General features: G+C 44.1%; 1 protein-coding gene across 2 annotated transcripts; it reads left to right on the forward strand.

Annotated features, from left to right (window-relative positions):
* The first annotated feature begins 249 nt into the window (after positions 1–249).
* TAP2 (transporter 2, ATP binding cassette subfamily B member) lies at positions 250–11147 on the forward strand. 2 transcript variants are annotated; one of them, XM_005553364.5, is made up of 12 exons: positions 250–386; positions 766–1262; positions 1352–1466; positions 3216–3346; positions 3628–3833; positions 6174–6371; positions 6537–6665; positions 8949–9137; positions 9314–9487; positions 9659–9818; positions 10196–10332; positions 10699–11147. In XM_005553364.5, exons 2-12 carry the CDS (start codon positions 770–772, stop codon positions 10876–10878), a joined length of 2112 nt encoding a protein of 703 aa, XP_005553421.4. In that variant the 5' UTR covers positions 250–386; positions 766–769; the 3' UTR covers positions 10879–11147. The 2 variants fall into 2 exon arrangements, with proteins under 2 accessions (XP_005553421.4, XP_065400257.1); XM_065544185.2 differs by having other exon boundaries at positions 250–336.
* Positions 11148–18003: the final 6856 nt, after the last annotated feature.

The raw sequence follows: 18003 nt of genomic DNA on the forward strand, positions 1-18003 counted from the left end.
TACTTAATGATAAAGAAACATTTTTGCAGTTTTATATCCCAGAGTAACCACCACTAAGGGTGAGTGAGACTCATTGAGGACTGTGCCTTGCGAACCAGAGTTCGGGCTCCCGTTCCGCTGTCTGCGGGTCTCGCGCGCCCCCTCCCGGCGGCCCAGCCCAGAATGAAGGCCTTGGCTGCGGAAGCGAAAGCGAAAGCGAAAGCTGCTCGAGCCCTGACGCCCGCCCTGGTTGAGCGTAGCTGGCTGACCAGAGCCGGTAGCGAAGTTGGGAGAGGCGGAGCGGACCTCAGCGCTGAAGCAGAAGACCCCGGAGCTGCAGTCTCCCCGCCGCGGCTGGTGAGTTGGTGGGGAGGGGAACCTGGAGCGCCAACAGGGACGCAGCCCAGGTGACTACCCACTCTACGCTCCAGCTTCCCAGTCCCTCTGCACCCGGCGATAGGAGGCAGCGGAGCCCGGACCGCTTAGCTCGCTGCGGCAGGCGGGGGTGGGGGTGGGGGTGGGGGTCCGGGGAATTTTTTTTTTTTTTTTTTTTTTTTAAAGCACGAGGCTCCTGACGGTCATGCTTCCAGCTCCCCAGGCAGGCCGAAAGCTGTCTGTTGTAGGAGGGGTGTACAGATGAGCACCGGTTACTCAGGAGAGCTCTCAGGGTCGAATAGGATAAAATGAGAAGCCGATGGATGGGTTGGGCGAAGCCAGGCGGGTAGGAGGGCGGGGACAAGGACTGGGACTCCACCCCCATAATTTCTCATCTCGTATCCTTGACAGAGCCATGCTGCTCCCTGACCTGAGACCCTGGACCTTCCTGCTGCTGGTGGACGCGGCTTTACTGTGGCTGCTTCAGGGCCCTCTGGGGACTTTGCTTCCTCAAGGGCTGCCAGGACTATGGCTGGAGGGGACCCTGCGGCTGGGAGGGCTGTGGGGGCTGCTGAAGCTAAGAGGGCTGCTGGGATTTGTGGGGACACTGCTGCCCTCATTCTGTCTGGCCACCCCCCTGACTGTCTCCCTGAGAGCCCTGGTCGCGGGGGCCTCACGTGCTCCCCCAGCCAGAGTCGCTTCAGCCTCTTGGAGCTGGCTGCTGGTGGGGTACGGGGCCGCGGGGCTCAGCTGGTCACTGTGGGCTGTTCTGAGCCCTCCTGGAGCCCAGGAGAAGGAGCAGGACCAGGTGAACAACAAAGTCTTGATGTGGAGGCTGCTGAAGCTCTCCAGGCCGGACCTGCCTCTCCTCGTTGCCGCCTTCTTCTTCCTTGTCCTTGCTGTCTTAGGTGAGTCGGGAGAGGACGTTGTGAGTTGGAGGTGGGAAAAGGGCCTGGGCACCAGTACATTCATGCGTTATTTTTCATGCCTCTCTCAGGTGAGACATTAATCCCTCACTATTCTGGTCGTGTGATTGACATCCTGGGAGGTGATTTTGACCCCCATGCCTTTGCCAGTGCCATCTTCTTCATGTGCCTCTTCTCCTTTGGCAGGTAGGTGATGGGCAGCTGGGTCCGTTTGCTAGCCCCAAGTCTTTCCAGGGGTCTTCACTTCTCTAACTCTATTTCTAGGCCCTTTCAGGCGCAAAGCACAAAAATACTCAAACTAAAATATGGCGAATGTAGTCACCATTCTGTTTCTTCTATCCATTCATTTCTTCCTTCATTCATATTCATCCAATATCTTCAAAGTTTATCTGATCTTATTATAGGTACAAGTTATGAGTGAAGGTAGTACAGAAGGAATTGAAGTGTCAGATGGAATGCCTCTCAGTTGTCTCTCAACATTCCTAGGCCCATGAAATTCCATTTATTTCTGCCTCCTACCGCTAAGTCTGTCTCCAGAGTATCTCTCCAGGGTCACTCTCTCCTCAGGACGGGCATGCTTCTCCCTCTCACTCTTCTTTCCCAACTTACCTTGCCAGTCCCCGAAGATCTTACTCTGAGGCTTATCACCTTTCTTTCCAGAATCATTACTCTTTTCCCTTCACTTGCTTTCCCTTCTCTTTCTAGACATAAACAAACAAACTGTTTGATAAGGCTTGGACTGGGATGAGGTGAGTGAGGCACCTGGGGTGCAAAGTTTAAGGAGGTGCGCACTCACCTTACCCAAATCCCAGCCGGCCTGATTGTCTCTATTTTTATGGTCATACTTAATTTAGAATACTCTCAAAAACCATTTCTTCGTTGTGCCTTCATTCCATCCTGGCTGCTTTCTGCTGAAACTACAGTCATGCAGTGCATAATGATGTTTAGGTCAATGATAGGCTACATATAAGATGGTGGACCCACAAAATTATAATACCATATTTTTATTGTACTTTTTCTATGTTTAGATACACAGATACTTCTGTGTTACAGTCACCCACAGTGTTAGGTGCAGTCATATGGTGTACAGATTTGTAGTCTAGGAGGAATAGGCTAAACTACATGGCCTAGGTATGCAGTAGGCTATGACATCTAGGTTTGTGTAAGTACATTCCATGATGCTCACACAACGATGAAAGTAATGACACATTTCTCAGAATGCATCCCTTTCATTAAAGTCCAAACCCTCATTATATCATGTCTGACTATTCCAAATGCTTCTTCAATATGGTAACTAAATTTGTGTTAGAAACATATATGTTGTAAAATACCTGCTTTTATGATTTTATATTTTTTCCTCTAAGTTTTACTGTAGTCATGTAGTTGGTCTAAGAGGAATTCTCCAGCCTGAAGGATGAAAGATGGGAACCACATGACTCAGGCTCCAGAGAATGGTGGGGGCAGGGAGTTTATTACTGCAGTTCCCATGATGAAGTATCTATGATGACAGGGAAGGGCTTTGGGTGTGGGGCAGGAAGGAGACGAAGGCAGAGGAGACGCACAGAGGGACAAGCCTGAGGGAGGCCAGGACAGAAGCAAGCACTGGGATACTTGTTTTCACAATATCTTTTCCCTTCTATTGTAGCCCTCTATTGTGTCTAGTACAGAGTGCACTCCATAAATACTTGTGAATTTGTACATGTTATGATTTTGTTCTTACATCTAGCTCACCATGTCTCCCCTTTCTTCTTCCTCTGTGTATTCCTTGCCTCTTCTCTCTCTGTGTGTCTGTCTCTCATTTCTTTCTCTTTTGCCTCTCCTGGCATGCTTTCCCCCGACTTTGTGCTTCTCTGCACTCCTGGCTTGCTCCTCTGTTTCACCCGCTGGCTTGCTCCTTCTCTGCATCTCCCTCCCCTCTTATCTCCTACCCTGCAGCTCACTGTCTGCAGGCTGCCGAGGAGGCTGCTTCACCTACACCATGTCTAGAATCAACTTGCGGATCCGGGAGCAGCTTTTCTCCTCCCTGCTGCGCCAGGACCTCGGTTTCTTCCAGGAGGTGAAGACAGGTGGGACCTGGAGTCCAGGTCTGGGATTCCCATGGACATCCCTTGCCCCTCAGTGATCTTCCATCCACAGCCTCTCCTCCTGCCTTCACTCGTATGCCAGGACCTGGGGATGCTTTTCTCTCATTTGGGACGGGGCGGAAGCAGCCTCCACTGGCCCTCTGCAAGTGAAGAAGGATGTTCAGAGGAGGGGGCTGTGTCAGAGGGAACGGTTAGGAGGGAGTTTCTGGGGGCCCTGCAGTACACATAGTTTCCTCTTTCCTCACCTGCTCTGTCCTTCTTAGGGGAGCTGAACTCACGGCTGAGCTCGGATACCACCCTGATGAGTAACTGGCTTCCTTTAAATGCCAATGTGCTCTTGCGAAGCCTGGTGAAAGTAGTGGGGCTGTATGGCTTCATGCTCAGCATATCGCCTCGACTCACACTCCTTTCTCTGCTGGACGTGCCCTTCACAATAGCAGCCGAGAAGGTGTACAACACCCGTCATCAGGTGAGTGTGCATGTGAGGGAACCCCAAAGGGAGAATAAAACTGACGGGTGAGGAGGCTTCCACATTTGTGGCTAGAGGATCTCCTAGAGAGAGATGTTCTCTTCCCAGCCCTTAGGGGAGAAGGTATATTGTGTGTATATACCACATTTTGCTTGTCCAGCCATCCAACAATGGATATTTGAGTTCAGAAGGTTCATGATCCTCCAGAACTGTAAACAAAAATGTAAAAGTGTGTGTGAGGGTGTGGGGGAGGGAATAGGAAGGGGAGATGATAGGAGGTGATAACTTTTCATTAGCTTCTTAAAGGAGTCTATACATCCCCCGCCCCCACTGCGAAGATTAAAAGTGATTTCTTGGAGGCTTTTAGGCAGGGAGATTTTCCCTTTAAAATCAGCAGAAGTAGTCTGGATGAAGCATAGAGAAAGGAGGCGTCATCAGGAAGTCCTGAGTCTGAATGTCAGCTCCACCTTCTCTTTTTCTCTTATATTGTGGTAAAACATACATAATATAAAATTTACCATTTTAACCATTTGAAGTGTACAGTGCAGTGACATTTAGGAAACCCACATTGTTATTGGGCAACCATTGTCACCATCCATCTCCAGAACTTTTTTCATCTTCCTAAAATGAAACTCTGTACCCACTAAACAGTAACTGCCTACTACCCCCAACCCCTGGCCCCTGGCAACCTCCATTGTACCTTCTGTCTCCGTGAATTTGATGACTCCAGATACTGTACGTAACTGGAACCATACAGTATTTGTCTTTTTGTGACTGGCTTATTTTACTTAGCATAATGTCTTCAGGCCTCATCCCTATTGTAGCATGCATTAGAATTTCCTCCCTTTTAAGGCTGCATAATATTCTGTTGTGTGCATGTGTCACATTTTGATTATCCATCTGTCAATGGACATTTGCGTTGTTTCCACCTTTTGGCTATTGTGAATTATGCTGCTGTGGACATGAGTGTACAAATACCTGTTTGATACCCTGCTTTTGGTTCTTTTGGGTATATACTTAGAAGTGCAGTTGCTGGATCATATGGTAATTCTGTTTAAAAATTTTTGAGGAACTGTGTATTAGTCCATTTTTACACTGCTGATAAAGACACACCCAAGATTGGGCAATTTACAAAAGAAAGAGATTTATTGGACTTACAGTTCCGCATGGCTGAGAAGACCTCACAATCATGGCGGAAGGGGAAAGACACATTTCACATGGCAGCAGACAAGAGAAAAGAGAGCTTGTGTAGGGGAACTCCTCTTCTTAACACCACCATATCTCGTGAGACTTATTCATTATCACAAGAACAGCACGGAAAAGACTTGCTCCCATGATTGAATTACCTCCTACCCAGTCCCTCCCATGACACATGGGAATTCAAGATGAGATTTGGGTAGGGACACAGCCAGACTGCATCAAATCACCACACAGTTTTCCATAGCGGAGGCAACAATTTTAAATTCCCACCAGCGGTGCATAAGGTTTCCAATTTCTCCACACCCTCATCAACACTACTTTTTGTTGTCTTTTTTTTTTTCTGATAGCCATCCTAATGGTGGTGATTAGGTGATTAGGATTATCTCATTGTGGTTTTGATTTGCATTTCCCTAATGATTAGTAAATGTTGAGCATCTTTTCATGTGTTTTTCAGCCATTTATGTATCTTTTTTGAAAGAATGTAAGTTCTTTGCCCATTTTTTGTTTTTTTTTTTTTTGAGTTATGGGAGTTCACTAAATGTTTTGCATATTAATTTCTTATCAGATATATGATTCACAAATATTTTCTTGCATTTATGGTTGCTTTTTCACTCTGTCGATAGAGTTCTTTGATGCACAAGCGTTTTAGATTCTGATGAAGTCTGATTTATCTATTTTTTGTTGTCTGTGCTTTTGGTGTCATGTCCAAGAAATCATTGCCAAATCTAGTGGCATGAGGCTCTTCTCCTACATTTTCCTAGGAGTTTTATAGTGTTAGCTCTTATGTTGAGGCCTCTGATCCATTTGGAATTACATCTCCCCCTTTCTTAACTATCTGTGGCTCCTTGGGAAAACTACGCTTCCTTCCTGATTCAGACACTGGGGATGGGAGAATTACCTCAAATGAAGGTTAAAAAAAAATTGCATGTATCTCCTATACTACCTAACACTGAGAGCTCGATAATATCTTGTTCCCTCGCTCCTTCACTCTTACTCCTTCTGGAAAGAAGAGTAAGGAAGAAGGAAAGAAACAGTTTGGTATTTTTAGGTAGACTAGGGAGCATCACATAGGCTGGAATAAGATGTGGGGGCCTGCTGTCTCTGCCACATCAGCCCCGGTGTTTGCTGACCCTCTTCCAGGCAGTGCTTCGGGAGATCCAGGATGCAGTGGCCAGGGCAGGGCAGGTGGTGCGGGAGGCCGTTGGAGGGTTGCAGACTGTTCGCAGTTTTGGGGCTGAGGAGCATGAAGTCTGTCGCTATAAAGAGGCCCTTGAACAATGCCGGCAGCTGTATTGGCGGAGAGACCTGGAACGCGCCTTGTACCTGCTCATAAGGAGGGTAAGATAGCAGAGTGGTTGTGAAAGGAGGCCAGGAAAAGGGGAGGGAAAGGGAAAGGGAAACTACAGCTGGTTCTGGGGGCCTTTGCAGGTCAGTCTCATAGAGGCAGAGAGGGGGAAAGAATGGGAAGATTCCCAGCCTTATTTCTTTCTTCTCCTCTCCCAGGTGCTGCACTTGGGGGTGCAGGTGCTGATGCTGAGCTGTGGGCTGCAGCAGATGCAGGATGGGGAGCTCACCCAGGGCAGCCTGCTTTCCTTTATGATCTACCAGGAGAGCGTGGGGAGCTATGTGCACGTGAGTGAGAAGCCAAGCCTGCTCTCCTTTTTTCCCTCTCTTTTTCTTTGTGGCCTTCTGGGCCTTGGGCTTTATTTGTTCCTTTTAACAATACAATACAAAACCAAAACCGCCAAGTAATTTTGCTATGGAGAATTTTAAACATATGCCAAAAATGAGACAAAATACTTTTACAAATTCACCTGTGTACATCCTGTGCTTTAACAGTGATCAACTCATGCCCAATCTTGTTTGATCTGTATCCCCAGCCACTTCCCCCACCCATATTATTCTGAAGCAAATCCAATATATTATAAAGTTTCATCTGTAAATATTTTGGTATGTTTCTTAAAAAATAAACATCTTTAAAAGTATGTAACAACAAAGCCATTATCACACCAAAAAATTAACAATAGTTCTTAAAATTTATCAAATACAGTCAGTTGTCAAATTTCCACTTGTGCTATTCATGTAATATATGTGTATGAGTGTGTTTATTGTACTTTGCTTGAATCAGGATCCAAAACCGGCCACATATTGTGATTGGTTGATACATCTTTTAAGTCTATCTATCTATCTATCTATCTATCTATCTATCTATCTATCTATCTATCTGTCTAAGTCTATCTATCTATCTGTCTGTCTAAGTCTATCTATCTATCTATCTATCCATCTATCTATTTATCTAAGTCTATATCTATCTAAGTCTATCTGTCTATCAATCTAAGTCTGTCTATCTATCTATCTATCTATCTATCTATCTATCTATCTATCTATCTATCTATCTCTGTCTATCTGTATCTATCTATATCTAAGTCTATCTAAGTCTATCTATCTAAGTCTATCTATCTATCTATCTATCTATCTATCTATCTATCTATCTATCTCTATCTATCCAAGTCTATCTATCTCTATCTCTCTCTCTATCTATCTATCTATCTATCTAAGTCTATCTAAGTCTATCTATTTATCTATCTATCTATCTATCTATCTATCTATCTATCTATCTATCTCTGTCTATCTGTATCTATCTCTATCTAAGTCTATCTATCTAAGTCTATCTATCTATCTATCTATCTATCTATCTATCTATCTATCTCTATCTATCCAAGTCTATCTATCTCTATCTCTCTATCTCTCTATCTCTCTATCTATCTATCTATCTATCTATCTAAGTCTATCTAAGTCTATCTATTTATCTATCTATGTCTGTCTATCTATCTATCTATCTATCTATCTACCTAAGTCTATCTATCGCTATCTATCTAAGTCTATCTATCTATCTATCTATCTATCTATCTATCTATCTATCTATGTATGTCCATCTGTCTTTCTGTCCATCCATCCATCCATCCATCAATTCATGTGTCTTTCTAAAAGTTTCCCTTGCACAGTTTATTTGCTGAAGAAATAGGTTGTTTGTCCTGTAGAGTTTCTTAGGGTCTGGATTTTGTTGACTGAATCCTTGTGGTATTATATGCTCTTCTTCCTCTGTATTTCCTGTCTATTGATAAATACACCTAGAAGCTTGTGAGATTGAGGTTTTTTTTTTTTTGTTTTTTTTTTTGTCTTTTTCCAGCAACAGTGCTTTTTAGATGGTGATGCTTTCTTTCTCCAAGAGTCACACAGTGTCTGGTTCTCTATTTGTGGCAACATCAGCCACCGATGAGCAGTACCTAGATCCATGACAGAATTAGGGCTGCAAAAGGGAGATACTCTGTCATTCTTCACATATTATCTGAAGTAGGTCTATGAAGGGAGACTTCCCCTTATCTACCATTTCATTACCCAGTGGTACAGTTTGATGAGGAAAGGCAGAGTGAGCATTTAGGTCTCTTCCTACATTTACCAGTTCTCAAAAACAGCTACTTCATCCAGGGCTTTATTTAAACATTTTCCTAGACACTTGATAAACATCTTTTTTGTGTAGAGAACTGCGCTAGGCACTCTGATAGCTACACAGGTGAGTTGGACACAGTGCCTGCATTTAAGGAGTTCCCGTCTAATCAAGCAAGACAGAACCGGGCCCAAGTAATAGGAAGCAGTAACTGAAAAGATCTGGGGCTAGAGGCAATGCTGAATGGCAGGAGAATGGACTATATATCTTTTACATTGCAAATTGGAACACTGGGGTATTGGTGCTGCTCTTAAATTCCATCCAAATTGTACATTTAAAGGTGGAGAATCTCTTTTGAATACGGAAGAGGAGCAGTACAGTTGTGAGTGGAGTGTGTGAGGAGTTGGGAGGGTGGTCTCTGGTGGAAGTGTGTTTGATTAGCCGGCTCTCCCATTCCTGTTTTCCAGACCCTGGTATACATATATGGGGATATGCTCAGCAACGTGGGAGCTGCGGACAAGGTTTTCTCCTACATGGACCGACAGCCAAATCTGCCCTCACCTGGCACACTGGCCCCCACCACTCTGCAGGGGGTTGTGAAATTCCAAGACGTCTCCTTTGCATATCCCAATCGCCCCGACAGGCCTGTGCTCAAGGTGCCTGAAAGAGGGAGGGAACCTGGACCCTTGCTCTCTGCTGCTAATGCATAATTGGACATCACAGCCTGTAGTTCATTTGCCTCTGAGAAACTGGTCTTGCCTCTGCTAGGAAGAGAAATGGAGGGATTTTGAGGGAGAAGGGGCAGGCCCTTAACTCTTTTCTGGTTTTCCAGGGGCTGACGTTCACCCTACGTCCTGGTGAGGTGACGGCGCTGGTGGGACCCAATGGGTCTGGGAAGAGCACAGTGGCTGCCCTGCTGCAGAATCTGTACCAGCCCACCGCGGGACAGGTGCTGCTGGATGGAAAGCCCGTCTCACAATATGAACACTGCTACCTGCACAGCCAGGTGGGTGAGGAGGGAGAAGACGGGACAGGAGAAGGGAGCATGTACAGAGGATGGGAGATCCACGGGAAGACGCACCAGGTGTTCATTCTGAGGGAGGTAGGTGGGGAGGACAAGAGGGCCCCTGCCTTGGGGGTTTACACATAGTCCTCTGCCCCTGTCCCGTCTGCACAGGTGGTTTCAGTTGGGCAGGAGCCTGTGCTGTTCTCCGGTTCTGTGAGGAACAACATTGCTTATGGGCTGCAGAGCTGCGAAGATGATAAGGTGATGGCGGCTGCCCAGGCTGCCCACGCAGATGACTTCATCCAGGAAATGGAGCATGGAATATACACAGGTATCTTCTACAAATTGTAAGCCTGCTCCTTCAGTGAAAAAGAGAAAGTCACACTTACTCTTAGTGGTGAGAGTCGTGTCCCTGTAACTTGATGTTTGCTGTTCCTTTGCCCTTTCCTCCATTCCTATGTCTCCTTCTCCATACCCTGAATTCTTCAGCCTCCATCTTGCTCAAGAGCCTTTGTTTGCAGAGAGCAATGCAGCAGTGGTGCTCCCTCCACGGGCAGCCTTGTCAGGTCTCCACCCCATGGCCCTCCTCCCACTGGACCCTCCTACCTCCCGAGGTCCTACTGGAAGTACCTGCTATGCACTTGTCCCTCCTTGTATGTTGTCTCTGTCACTTGTATCTGAGGTAGGGAATTTCTCTGATGTCCTCAGATGTAGGGGAGAAGGGGAGCCAGCTGGCTGCGGGACAGAAACAACGTCTGGCCATTGCCCGGGCCCTTGTGCGAGACCCACGAGTCCTCATCCTGGATGAGGCCACTAGTGCCCTGGATGTGCAGTGCGAGCAGGCTGTGAGTACCGTGAGAGGGGCAGGGGACAGTGGGGCCTGGGAGCGGGCACGCTGGGAGGATCAACCTGTGCAGAATTGGGCAGAGGGAGGACGAAGGACCTACTAGTGGAAACAGTCTGTGCCTTCTTGGGGTTGGGGAATGGAATCTGGTGGTGTGAAGGCAGCCCCAATTCCTCCTGGGCTCCCGTTCCTCCAGCTGTGGCAGTACAGCCAGGCGAGAAGGGCAGTCCAGGCCTTTATCTACTGCCCTTTCCTACCTTCTTTTATTTCACATCTTCTTTACCCTAAGTCCTAAGAGATGGTGCCCAGGTGGATGTGGTGTCCGTCTCATTCCTGTCTTTCTGAGGCACTGTGATCACCCCTTCAGCTGCAGGACTGGAATTCCCGTGGGGATCGCACGGTGCTGGTGATCGCTCACAGGCTGCAGACAGTTCAGAGCGCCCACCAGATCCTCGTTCTCCAGGAGGGCGAGCTGCAGAAGCTTGCCCAGCTCCAAGAGGGGCAGGACTTCTATTCCCGCCTGGTGCAGCAGCGGCTGATGGACTGAGGCCCCAGGGATACTGGGCCGTCTTCTCAGGGGCGTCTCCAGGACCCAGAGCTGTTCTTGCTTTGAGTTTCCCAGAGCTGTGTGGCCAGATAGTTATTCCTGAGTTGCAGGCACGATGGAGATTTGGACCCTGTGTGCTTTTGGTGGGATGGAAGGGTGGGGTGGGTTTGGGTGGGGGCTGTCTATGTCCAGGAAACTTAATTCCTTGGTGACTAGAGCTTTGCCTGGTGATGAGGAGTATTTTGTGGCATAATAAATATATTTTAAAATATTTTCCTTCTTACATGAACTGTATACATTCATATAGAAAATTTAGACAATATAAAAAAGTACAAAGAAGAAAAGTAAAAGTACCCGTTGTGTCACTTCCCAGAGATAACCATAGTTACTATTTTGCTGCCTGTCCCATCAGTTGTTTTATCTGTTTTTTGAGATAGAAATTAACAAAAAATGACATAAATATTCATGAGATTGCCTTTCTATATCGTTCCCTGTTCCCACCAGTATCTGCTATTTTGAAGAAGCTAGGGTATGGAGGGACCGAGAACAGTTCCCTGATTAACAGTATTAATAACAACATTGGTAACAGCTACAATTTAGAGAGTTTTAATGTGAGTAGGAACTATGCTAAGTGTTTTCAATGTATTATCATTTTTAATCATTATCCCCAACCCTATGAGGTTGGTTATTACCCCTGTTTTACAGACGAGGAGACTGAAGCTCACAGGGGTTAAGTGACTTTCCCAAGGCGGTCGTAGTAGTGGACTTGGAGTTTGAACACAGGCCTGACCCTAGAGTCCACACGCTGACCCAAGAAATGATATTGCATCTTGGGTCCATAAACCCTAATCCATAATCAGATTGAGAAAAGCTCTGCTGCTTTGAGCTCTAAATAATTCTGAATCTATTCTCTCCGGTCCCATTGTTACAGTCTTCACTCATAGACTTAAGATAATCCCATCACCAGAGCGGTTTCTCTGCCATTAGCTTCCCTCTTCCAGCCATTCTTCACAAAGTCATTTTTCTAAATTGTATGTCACATACGATGATGGCATTTCTGAAAATTCCTTCAGGTGCTCTTGAGCCCTACTGCAGAGATCCTTTTCAGGGCACACAGTGTTCCAGCCCATCTGTCTCAGCCTTTCCTGTCGCATTCAGCTCCACAACAAACTTCCTGCCCTCCCCAATACCTTTGTGCCTTTGCATATGGTGTTTTCTTGCCCATTTTCTGCTTGACTCGCCCCTGATTTTCAAGTTCAAGACTTAACTCAGTTTTCAGGTCTTCCAGGAAGTCTTCCTTACGTCGTTAGTCTGGGCAAAGAGCCCTTTCCACGTGCTTCTATCACTGTGTGGTTACCTCTTTCACAGCCCTTTTAAAGTTCTATCTTCCCCTTCCCAGCTTTTTAGACCTTCCACTAGACCATGAACACCTGGGCAGAAAGCCATATATCTTATGAAGCTTTGTATCTGCTACCTGGTTGAGGGCCAAACTCATAGTGGAGAATAAATAAAAAGTCCGTTGAATAAATGAATAAATATCTCCTCCATCATGCTCAATCTTAATCCTCCCTGCCCACTCCCACTACTGAAAGTGCAACATTGTACACATCACTGGTTGATGGGAGGGACTTAACTTGGAAGGTTGCTATTCTAGGAAAGAGAAACCTTCATATTCCGGGAAACAGCAGGTACTTTCCAGTGCTGGCAACGGATTCCCCAGAACTGCTGTTCTGGATTTTTTCTTGCCTGGCGGCTGTTGGGAGCAGGGTGCAGTTAGGATGGAGTAAGAGTGGGCAGTTCTTGTGCAGATTTGCCTTTCTTTCATCCTGGGGCTGACTTGCAGCTTCACACCCATCCAACTCTCAAATTTCACAGACGGTAAAATAGGCCTTTGGAGAGAAGGAACTCTGGCCTGATTCCTTTCCCTCCCACAAATGTCCTTTATTCATAAAACAGGAATAATAATTCCTGTATCTCCCAACTTTATGGAAGCTGAAGCCCTCACGGAAGAAGATGATCTGAGAAATTCTGTGATTTCCTCAGTGCAGTTACACCCATGCATCATAATACTTTAAGCCTGGAAAGCATCTTAAAAATAATGTAACAGTCAAATCTAATTTTACAGAGAAACTCACATGAAATCACACAGCTCATCATGATAAAGTTGGGTGGAAAACTTATCTTGATGGGCAGCGCAGGAAGAAGCAGTAGACCTTAAGATGTCCTGAAAGTTTCTTATCTCAGGGGAAACTCCCAGGTAGGCTTTATGTCAGGGACGCAGAAAAATGTTCTCTGAAAGTCATAATATTCGGGCTAGACAGACAAATTCCTGTAAGTGTGGTGTGTGTAGGAACCACAGATGGCACTAATCCTGGTTTGCTCCAGAGTTCTTTTTGTTCACTCCTGCCCTCCATCACCATTTGATTGATCTCCTTACCCTATAATTTCCCCTTCTTGTCACTTACCTGCAGTATGTTTCCCACCTAGGCATGCCTTATTCTTTCTGAAGGAAAGTATGAATGGAGAGGGGAAAGCTTGGGAAACTGATAGGTTTCCTTGGACGCCAAAACAACTCCATACCGTGTCTGCCCGGCCCTATGTGGAAACAGCATTGAGTTTCAAGTCCTTTATGCCTCCACCCAGGGATAGCCACTTGGAATCCACATGGCAATTGTGAAACAAGAGGAGGAAATGCGGAATTGTCAGAATTTTGTTGGGGAAGGGACTAGGGAATAAGGAAAACAAAGATCTTCCTTGTGTTTTAGAGCTGTCAGCTAGAGGAGCACGTGCTTGAGTCTGATGCCATCTGATGGTCCCAGAAGATACTGGATTTTGAACCTAGAGTTCCATGGACTCTTAGGAATTATACTACTACTACTAAGCATTCACTGGTGCTTACTATGTGCTATTGCTGTGCTAAGTATCTGACACATATCTTCTTACCTTATTTTCAAGATAATTCTCTGTGGCAGGTATTACTGTCTCAATTCTAACAAGGAGAAAATGGAGTTTCAGAAACATTTACTAACTTGCCTGGGTCACATAGCTAAGGAAAAAGTGGACTTTGCCCAGCTTTGCAAAACAACTCCTCAAAAGAGTTGCCTATACTCCCTGATTCCACTTATCTTCCTACTATCCTCTTTTAAAAATATATTATTTATTTATTTAAATAAGCAATATATTAATGTGGTTTAAAATTCAAAAGACACAAAAAAATATACAGAGGAAACCCTCACTCTCAATCCTTCCCCAAGGTTTGCTAATCCCTCTTGCACAGGCAATCTGTGCTTCCAGCTTTGTGTTTATTCTGCCAGAGTAGTTTACTGTGTATTAAGCAAATATGTATATCTTTATTCTTGCTCAGTAGTTTTGCAAACAGCAGCTCTCTAAGTGCACTGTTCTGAACTTTATTTTTTAAATTAAAAATATATGGCTATGTAGTATTTTATTTTATGGAAGTTCCATATTTTATTTAGCCTGTTTCCTTTTACTGATGGCTAGTTAGGTTATTGGAAGTCTTTTGCTGTTGCTAGTTAGTCTTGTATAGATATGGTAATGCACATATGCAAAAATACGAGTATGATACAATCTTAAAGAGGAGTTGCTGAGTCCAATATATACATTATGAATATTGATATTGCAAAATTGCCTTCATAGACATTATATTAATTTATCATTCCAGCAGCAACGTATGAGTTTATCTGTTTCTCCATATATATGTATCTCCATATACATATATATATATATATAAAAAGTATATATATATATATACTTTTTTTTGGGTATGTAACAGTTTATTTTCAAGAATGTTTTATAAAAAAATTGTATCTGCATTGTTAAGGAAATCATCTTATTAAAAGATACTGAAATTAGATTGACTAGCTATGAAACAGTGAATAAAGTACTTAGTTTTAGGAGTTAGTTTCTTTTTCTTAATACTAAGTAAAAGCATGATTTCAAATTATCTCTGATTTGTTTGAAGTCCTAAAATTCTGAGATTCAATGTAGCTTATTCTAGTATTTCAGTATTCTGGGTGTTTCAAGGTTATACATATTATCTTCTGTTGGTTGCTTTTTAATATAATGTTTCCAGAGCAAATTGATTGATGCTTTATGTACATTGCTACAGCTCAAACGTTTCCTTTCTATTTTCTTTTTTTATTATTATTATACTTTAAGTTCTAGGGTACATGTGCACAACGTGCAGGTTTGTTACATATGTGTACATGTGCCATGTTGGTGTGCTGCACCCATTAACTCATCATTTACATTAGGTATATCTCCTAATGCTATCCCTCCCCTCTCCCCCCACCCCACAACAGGCCCCGGTGTGTGATGTTCCCCTTCCTGTGTCCAAGTGATCTCATTCTTCAATTCCCACCTATGAGTGAGAATATGCGGTTTTTGGTTTTCTGTTCTTGCGATAGTTTGCTGAGAATGATCGTTTCCAGCTGCATCCATGTCCCTACAAAGGACATGAACTCATCCTTTTTTATGGCTGCACAGTATTCCATGGTGTATATGTGCCACATTTTCTTAATCCAGTATGTTACTGATGGACATTTGGATTGATTCCAAGTCTTTGCTATTGTGGATAGTGCCGCAATAAACATACGTGTGCATGTGTCTTTATAGCAGCATGATTTATAATCCTTTGGGTATATCCCCAGTAATGGGAGGGGTGGGTCAAATGGTATTTCTAGTTCTAGATCCTTGAGGAATGGCCACACTGTTTTACACAATGGTTGAACTAGTTTACAGTCCCACCAACAGTGTAAAAGTGTTCCTATTTCTCCACATCCTCTCCAGCACCTGTTTCCTGATTTTTTAATGATTCCCATTCTAACTGGTGTGAGATGGTATCTCATTGTGGTTTTGATTTGCATTTCTCCAATGGCAAGTAATGATGAGCATTTTTTCATGTGTCTGTTGGATGTATGCATGCCTTCTTTTGAGAAGTGTCTGTTCATATCCTTTGCCCACTTTTTGATGGGGGGGTTTGTTTTTTTCTTGTAAATTTGATTGAGTTCTTTATAGGTTCTGGATATTAGCCCTTTGTCAGATGAGTAGATTGCAAACATTTTCTCCCATTCTGTAGGTTGCCTGTTCACTCTGATGGTAGTTTCTTTTGCTGTGCAGAAGCTCTTTAGTTTAATTAGATCCCATTTGTCAATTTTGGCTTTTGTTGCCATTGCTTTTGGTGTTTTAGGCATGAAGTCCTTGTCCATGCCTATGTCCCAAATGGTATTACCTAGGTTTTCTTCTAGGGTTTTTATGGTTTTAGGTCTAACATTTACGTCTCTAATCTATCTTGAATTCATTTTCGTATAAGGAGTAAGGAAAGGATTCAGTTTCAGCTTTCTGCTTATGGCTAGCCAATTTTCCCAGCACCATTTATTAAATAGGGAATCCTTTCCCCATTTCTTGTTTTTGTTAGGTTTGTCAAAGATCAGATGGCTATAGATGTGTGATATTATTACTGAGGGCTCTGTTCTGTTCCATTGGTCTATATCTCTGTTTTGGTACCAGTACCTTGCTGTTTTGGTTACTGTAGCCTTGTAGCATAGTTTGAAGTCAGGTAGCATGATGCCTCCAGCTTTGTTCTTTTGGCTTAGGATTATCTTGGCAATGCGGGCTCTTTTTTGGTTCCATATGAACTTTAAAGCAGTTTTTTCCAATTCTGTGAAGAAAGTCATTGGTAGCTTGATGGGAATGGCATTGAATCTATAAATTACCTTGGGCAATATGGCCATTTTCACGATATTGATTCTTCCTATCCATGAGCATGGTATGTTCTTCCATTTGTTTGTATCCTCTTTTATTTCACTGAGCAGTAGTTTGTAGTTCTCCTTGAAGAGGTCCTTTACATCCCTTGTAAGTTGGATTCCTAGGTATTTTATTCTCTTTGAAGCTATTGTGAATGGGAGTTCATTCATGATTTGGCTCTCTGTTTTTTTGTTACTGGTGTATAAGAATGCTTGTGGGCCGGGCGTGGCGGCTCAAGCCTGTAATCCCAGCACTTTGGGAGGCCGAGGCGGGCGGATCATGAGGCCAGGAGATCGAGACCATCCTGGCTAACATGGTGAAACCCCGTCTCTACTAAAAAATACAAAAAACTAGCCGGGCGAGGTGGCAGGCGCCTGTAGTCCCAGCTACTCGGGAGGCTGAAGCAGGAGAATGGCGTGAACCCGGGGGGTCGGAGCTTGCAGTGAGCGGAGATCGCGCCACTGCACTCCAGCCTGGGCGACAGAGCAAGAGTCCGTCTCAAAAAAAAAAAAAAAAAAAAAAAAAAAAGAATGCTTGTGATTTTTGCACATTGATTTTGTATCCTGAGACTTTGCTGAAGTGGCTTATCAGCTTAAGGAGATTTTGGGCTGAGATGATGAGGTTTTCTAAATATACAATCTTGTCATCTGCAAACAGGGACAATTTGACTTTTTCTTTTCCTAACTGAATACCCTTGATTTCTTTCTCTTGCCTGATTGCCCTAGCCAGAACTTCCAACACTATGTTGAATAGCAGTGGCGAGATGGCATCCCTGTCTTGTGCCAGTTTTCAAAGGGAATGCTTCCAGTTTTTGCCCATTCAGTATGATATTGGCTGTGGGTTTGTCATAAATAGCTCTTATTATTTGGAGATACGTTCCATCAATACCTAATTTATTGAGAGGTTTTAGCATGAAGGGCTGTTGAATTTTGTCAAAGGCCTTTTCTGCATCTATTGAGATACTCATGTGGTTTTTGTCTTTGGTTCTGTTTATATGCTGGATTACGTTTATTGATTTGCAAATGTTGAACCAACCTTGCATCCCAGGGATGAAGCCAACTTCATCATGGTGGATAAGCTTTTTGATGTGCTGCTGGATTCGGTTTGCCAGTATTTTATTGAGGATTTTTGCATCAATGTTCATCAGAGATATTGGTCTAAAATTCTCTTTTTTTATTGTATCTCTGTCAGGCTTTGGTATCAGGATGATGTTGGCCTCATAAAATGAGTTAGGGAGGATTCCCTCTTTTTCTATTGTTTGGAATAGTTTCAGAAGGAATGGTACCAACTCCTCCTTGTACCTCTGGTAGAATTCGGCTGTGAATCCCTCTGGTCCTGGACTTTTTTTGGTTGGTAGGC

Source organism: Macaca fascicularis, chromosome 4 (assembly GCF_037993035.2).
Source record: "Macaca fascicularis isolate 582-1 chromosome 4, T2T-MFA8v1.1".
Classification (NCBI taxonomy): domain Eukaryota; kingdom Metazoa; phylum Chordata; class Mammalia; order Primates; family Cercopithecidae; genus Macaca; species Macaca fascicularis.